Below are 6082 nucleotides of genomic sequence, written 5' to 3'. Positions count from 1 at the left end.
GGCCTGGGGACTCGCGCCCCTGCCTGGCTCCGCCACTGCACGGGGCCCGGGAGCGCGGCTGGGGCTGCGCACAGGGACGGCTGTGCTGCCGCCGGGCAGGGGCACTGCCTCCCCGCCAGGCCGGGCCGCGCTGCCACCGCCGCCTGCGCTTTGGCAGCCGTAGCGGCCTTCCCGCTACAAACGGCCCGTGGGTCGCCACCTCCGTACGGCCCGGCCCCGCCTCCCCCGGCCTTGGTACGGCCCGGCTCGGCCCAGTCCAGACCAGCTCCCCCCCCGGCCCCGGCGCTTTGGTGCGGCCCGGCCGCCGGCGGGCGCTGGGCGCGGCCCCGTGGGGCGGGGCGCTGGCGCTCCCGGCAGGCGCGGCGGCCGGCAGCATGGCGGTGAGTGCGGGCGGCGTGCGGGCAGCGGCTCCCCGCTCCCCGCGGCGGGGCCTGTGCGGAGTGTCCGCCGGGGCGGCTGGCCGGGCCCCCGTGCCGCCCTCGGTGCCAGCGTGGCTCTCCCGGCCCGGGGCCGTTTCCTGCGCGTCGGTTCCCGGCGCAGTGTGGCGGCGTGGGGGGCTGTCCCGGGAGGGGGTGCCCGCCCTTCTGCTTTGCCTCGGCCGCCGGTACCGGTCGGCAGTGTGTCTCGGTGACTTACGGGGCTCGTAGAAGCCCCGGCTCACGGGACTGTGAAAGGCCGAGCCGCGTTGTGCAGCTGGTGCCACGTTTCTGTAGGCGAGATGATCATTAGTGAAAGATGGGCGAGTGATTCGGTAGCGCAGGGGAGCGAGAGGCGCGTGATTAACCTCTTTGGCACGGTTACAGCCTTTCATTAAGTTATCGTCATAGCTTTGCTTTTCTTGTAAAGGTGTTCTGAGGCTTGCTGTAGTGCTTCTGTTGCTAGTCAGCTCTCCTCGCTTGTGTGAGCGCCGTCAGGCACAGCTCCTGCCCCGGGTGCCTTCGCACAGCCTTGCTCTTGGGCGGGCCAACGCCAAGCCCCCAGCTTGGTGTGCCGCAGGGTTTACAGCTGCACTATCTGTGGTGTATTTAGCCTTTAACGCTTGCAGTATGTTGTGTGATAGAAGAATAAGGAGAGGGAGTATTTAACGCTTAATGGTGATGTTGAATCACCAATGGAATTTGAAATAATTTAAAGTAATTGACCTGAAGAACTCTCTTTATGCACTATGGTTTCAGTAGGCTTATATGCCAGACTTTTCTCCTGGTACAGAAAGTATTGTTCCCACTTAGTGTATAGAAAGGTGAAAAAACATTACGTGGGTTTTAAGAAGAGTCTGGAACAAAAATAGAATTCCAGGGTTTTCTTCAATTATGATGTATACCCACTCCGATCTCCTCAGTTCAGACACCTGTGAATTTGTTAGTTATTGGCAAGATGATCAGTTTGCTTGTGTGTGTGTGTTATGCTGGCTACTGTGGAGTCCTTTGCCTTGGAAAAAAATGTTGTTAACCCTTTTCCTACAGATTTTTGATCTTGTTTCAGAAAGCTGAATCTTAAGGATGCAGATTTATGTGGACCAGTCATTCCTCATGTTAATGATGCTCTGGTGTGAGGTTATGCTGCAGTGTTACGGAGTCTTGCTTGCCTGTAACGAAAGGAGTTCGGGGGTGGTCTGTAATGTGTTACAATTCTACATTTGTTAACGTATTCAGCCAGACTTTTCTTCCTCTTTCTGTTTAGCAGGAACGTAAAGGGACAGCAAAAGTTGATTTCCTGAAGAAAATTGAAACAGAGATCCAGCGAAAGTGGGATGATGAGCGAATCTTTGAGATTAGTGCTTCGGAGAGGCAGAACCAAAAGAGGTATCATTACATTTTTTACAGGTTTTATCTTTAACTGCTTGAAAGGTCTTTTCAAGGGAACTTTTTTCCTTCAAAACCCAGAGGGGAAGTAAGTGGCCTCTTTTGAATGAATAGTGTTCTTGGATTATCCAGAGGTACTTACGCATTAAGTGCGCATTTCTGTGGCTGGTAAATAAAGCAGTGGTGTGCCTGAGTTGGACAAGTTCCAGTAGGACGAAAAAGCCTTCTGCTCGTTTCTTGGTAGTATCAGTACCCTTGGAGGTTTATAAAATGGATTATCTTTGGTAACTTCTACTTTTTGACAGGGAGGAGGCTTCTCAGTATGATGCCTGAGCCCTTGCTACTGGAGGGCTTTTACTCTCCCAGTTAGAAAGGACCACCTCTATCTGGAGGAAGGTGTGTAGTTGCTCTGCTTCACTGAGAAAATAAAATTATTAACGAGTAGCTTGCATCCTGGAGTAGGCCAACCTGTTTTACTTTTCGTAGAAATGGACGAAGGCCAAGCATATGGTCATTACTGTTCCACCGGTGAGGTGCCGTGACTTCTTTTAGTACGTGAACTGTATTGCAGAGGTTTGCGCGCTGCCTTGTTAGTCGTAGAGCTTCTATCTGCACTTCTTCTGTTGTGATCTACAGCTGCAGCAAAATTAGTCCCAGGACTGAGTAAAGAGTGAAAAACCCAATGGATCAGAAGATTGGAATGCTGAATTAGGAGGGGTAATAAAAACTGCTGTGTGGAAGTGTGTGTTGCTCACACTGTAGGACTTGTTTTTTACTTAAAAGAAAAATGCAGTGTGTGCTTTTAAGTGTTCACTGTCTTACAGGTTGAAATTTAGGGCTATAATTAATACTTAATTTCTGACTGAAGATGAAAGTAGTAGGTCAGCTTTATGATACAGAGCAATTTAATACGAAATTTCAGTGTTCATCATGGTGACATCTGATTGTCTTATAAATAGAGAAACAGCTCCTGTGCTAAAATATTGTTCTTACACTTCAAGTTAAAATGCCATGTATTTATCTCAGGATTTTGTCTTAACCTTCTGTCTGTTTTTATAAAATAGCTGGTACTACTACCCTAGAGGAGAGAGGTGGTGCTGGCATGAACATTTCTGCTGTCAGTCCTCGCGTAGGTGCAGTGGGATTTCCTCTGTGCCAGGCAAAGGCTTTACTTACAATGTTTTTTTCTTGCATTAAACTTGTAAATCTCTGCTGTGATGTTGATGGAACTGCTGTAAGAGATCTGGTGCTGTTTGTGCAAAACTCAGTCCTAGGAAGTGATAGCAGGAATAGCTGTATCAATATTAAATATTAGTTATTCACAGAAAACGGGCCAGGAGAGCTGACTTAAAATGTGGTTGGCCTTTTCCAAAACTCAGACTTACTCTTCATACAGTTCCTGCTTGAACTAGAGGAGATTCCCTAGGAAAAAATCTAACCCTTATTTAAAAAGAATGGAATTCCACCACAGATCATCCCAGGTTGTTTTAATGGCTAGCAATGTTCCTGATTTATTTTGTTATTATTATCTGAAGTTTTTTGTTAACGATGAGGTTCTTTAACTTCTGTTCCAATCACTGCATTTCTTCAATTTCTGCTACTTTGCTTGAAACTTCCTCTGCTAGCGCAATTTCATTGTGTTTCTGGAGGGAGTGTGTCTGACCCACCTCTTGTTGTCTGCTGTTTCCATGTAATAATGCCATTGGTAGGAAGACCTTGGTTCTTTTATTTTGCTAAAGTAAAAGAAGAAACCTTCTTGCTGGCATCATCTCTGTGTGTGAATCTGTACTTAAGTTTCTCTGGGTCTTTTTCCTTTCCTTTTTGATAGTTGCCTCTTCTAATTAATTTCAACTGCTATGAATTTTATCCTGTTTTCTTATTTGCTAGGTAAGGGGTTTTTTTTTTTTTTTTTTTTTTTTTAATAGCGCATTCTACTTTTAATCTAAGCTGGTTTTGGTCAACATAACATTTTGCTTTGGTAATGTCTTTCTGGTCTCGTGGTAAAATATTCCTGAGCAGCTCTCTGTTGGTTGTAGAAGGTGCTTATTTCTTTGTTTAAATTTTCTCCTGCCTGGTTGGTTTAATAATTCTTCTCAGCCTTCTGAAGCTGGTTCTTCTAAAAAGCAGGCACGTGTAGTGCTGGTCTGGACTCTCTTTGCTTTCCACGAGGTGATACAGTCTGCTCTAGAGCCTGAGCAGCTCCCAGCTGTGATGTTGTGCTCCATCCCATTACCTGACAGGGTTCGCTGCGGTGTGTGCACCGCTGCTGGAGTGAGCTGCTGGGGGACAGCTGCTGAGTTGCCTTGGTCACGCTTGCTCAGGGCTGTGAGGGTGGCAGCACGTGGTGAGCTGGTTCCTGACCGCCCGAGGAGGGGATGGAGCAGAGCGGTGGGGAGGAAGCGTGTTTCACGGGTGAAGGGAGTGTCCTGTGGGCTTAAGAAAGATCATTTACCTCTTGGTTTTATTTTTGTAACCCTGAGAAACTTTTTTAAGACAGAACCTCTGGAAATGCTTAGCATGCTTGGGAGCACAACTCCTCAATGAACAGGGTTGATGCTCTTCCCAGTGTAGAGGGAGGCATCCTTGTGGAACAGCTTTAGTATTTGGCTGGGTCTCTGACTGCAAAAGCGGGGACCTTGGCGATATCAGGTTAGTTATCTGTGTGGTGGGAAAGTCAGACTAAACCATGATAATAACCACAGTGGTGTAACATGTGGCAACTGCTCAAATCGTTATATTTTGTAAGCAAACAAGTGACTTGGCCTTTATTTCTGCATGTTTATACATCAGTGGTAGTGGCTGAACGGAAGAGATAAGGCATGAAGAAGAGTGCAAAAGTGGAGGCAGAAGTTTACCATGTGCTGCAGAGCTGGAAATGACGGTGGTTGCCTTTGGAGGGCGGGTTAAAACAATAGGAGATACATTCAAAGGACCGTGTAACAACGTATCTCTGTGAAATGAGTGATTATTTGCAGTGGGTGCCACTAGGAGACCTGAGCTCGGACACTGGGAGGTTAAATAAGTTACTTCAAGCCTTTTCAGTAGCTAACTTACAGAAGCAGGATTAGAACTTTTTAGCTTTGGGAAGGTGTTGTAGCTATTTCAAAGTTTCTCTGTGATGTCAGTCCTATGTGTGTTTTTTCTTTTTGCCTTTTTTTTTTTTTAAAGATGATGAAACCTGTTAGTATATGATTTCTTTAAAATCAAAGACTTATGTTACTGGCAGGGAAAATATTATTTTAATGTCACCATGACCTGGTAACAGCTGAACATACCACTTAACTGTTTTACTTGTGCATCTTCTGATGGCCATTTTAAAATCTAATTACATTTTTTTTCCTTTAATTTCTTCTCAGCAGAGGGAAGTACTTTGTTACGTTTCCTTATCCCTACATGAACGGCCGCCTTCACCTGGGACACACATTTTCTTTATCTAAATGTGAGGTAAAAATTTTCCTTTTGCTAACACCTTTAAATACCACTTCTGGACAAATGCTAAATTTGTAGTTAAATTTTGAGCTAACAGAATGCCTTGTTAATTACTTTATAGATTCACTGATGACTCAATTCAGAGTTACCTTTTTCTCCGTATTTTATGTGGAAATATTCCTGGTTGAAGAGAAATGTTACTGATGGCTTTTTTTTAATTCTAGGAGACTAGAGTACAGGTGTTTCTCCTATTCATTCTTTCAGATTTACTGAGATTTTTAGGCGACGCGGCTTCTCGCCGTTTGTCTAGCTGCTCAATGGCACAAACCTCACAGGAGATCTTGTCTCTTTTGTTTGTGAATGCTGTGCTCTAGTACCTGTGTGTTAACAGACTTTAGATACTAGTGGATAGGATTCCACAAAATCGCTCTCTTCTTTGCTCCCATTCCTCTCTAGTCAAAACCAGCCCCCTGAAAATTAGGAAAGCTTGCACTTCTGCTGCCAGGCAGTGGCAGATCTGGTAACAAAAATCTGGTTTCACCTTCTTTTCCTTTACTTAGCTTCCTTTCCTTGCTGTTGACTGCATTTGTCTGTCTTTTAGTAGTTTCATGTTAGAGAAGGAATTCACTTATTTTTTGAGAAGGATGCTAATTTAACCTCCTGCCATTCTTGTTTCATCTGTTCCAATTTTCCACTTCAGTTCGCAGTTGGGTACCAGAGGCTAAAGGGAAAGAACTGCTTGTTTCCATTTGGTCTGCACTGCACTGGGATGCCTATAAAGGTAAGATGCTATGAGTTGCTGAGGCCTTTTTCTAAGTTTTTTTTTTTTTTTTGTACTTAAGACTACTTAG

General features: G+C 45.6%; 1 protein-coding gene across 2 annotated transcripts in view; it reads left to right on the top strand.

Annotated features, from left to right (window-relative positions):
• The first annotated feature begins 308 nt into the window (after positions 1–308).
• The window catches only part of LARS1 (leucyl-tRNA synthetase 1), a 30092-nt gene continuing 24318 nt past the window's right edge, over positions 309–6082 (top strand). Inside the window, exons 1-4 of one of the 2 annotated variants that reach the window (XM_086758936.1) lie at positions 309–380; positions 1684–1802; positions 5159–5246; positions 5932–6012. In XM_086758936.1, coding sequence (XP_086615062.1) covers positions 375–380; positions 1684–1802; positions 5159–5246; positions 5932–6012 — 294 coding nt within the window. In that variant the 5' untranslated portion in view covers positions 309–374. Of the gene's footprint in view, positions 381–1680; positions 1803–5158; positions 5247–5931; positions 6013–6082 lie in introns of both variants that reach the window. The other variant, XM_086758937.1, reaches the window with a different exon arrangement.

This window comes from Chlamydotis macqueenii, chromosome 14 (assembly GCF_036417535.1).
Source record: "Chlamydotis macqueenii isolate bChlMac1 chromosome 14, bChlMac1.mat, whole genome shotgun sequence".
Taxonomy (NCBI): Eukaryota; Metazoa; Chordata; class Aves; order Otidiformes; family Otididae; genus Chlamydotis; species Chlamydotis macqueenii.
Note: the sequence above shows the minus strand (reverse complement) of the source record. Positions and strands in the feature narration are given on the sequence as shown.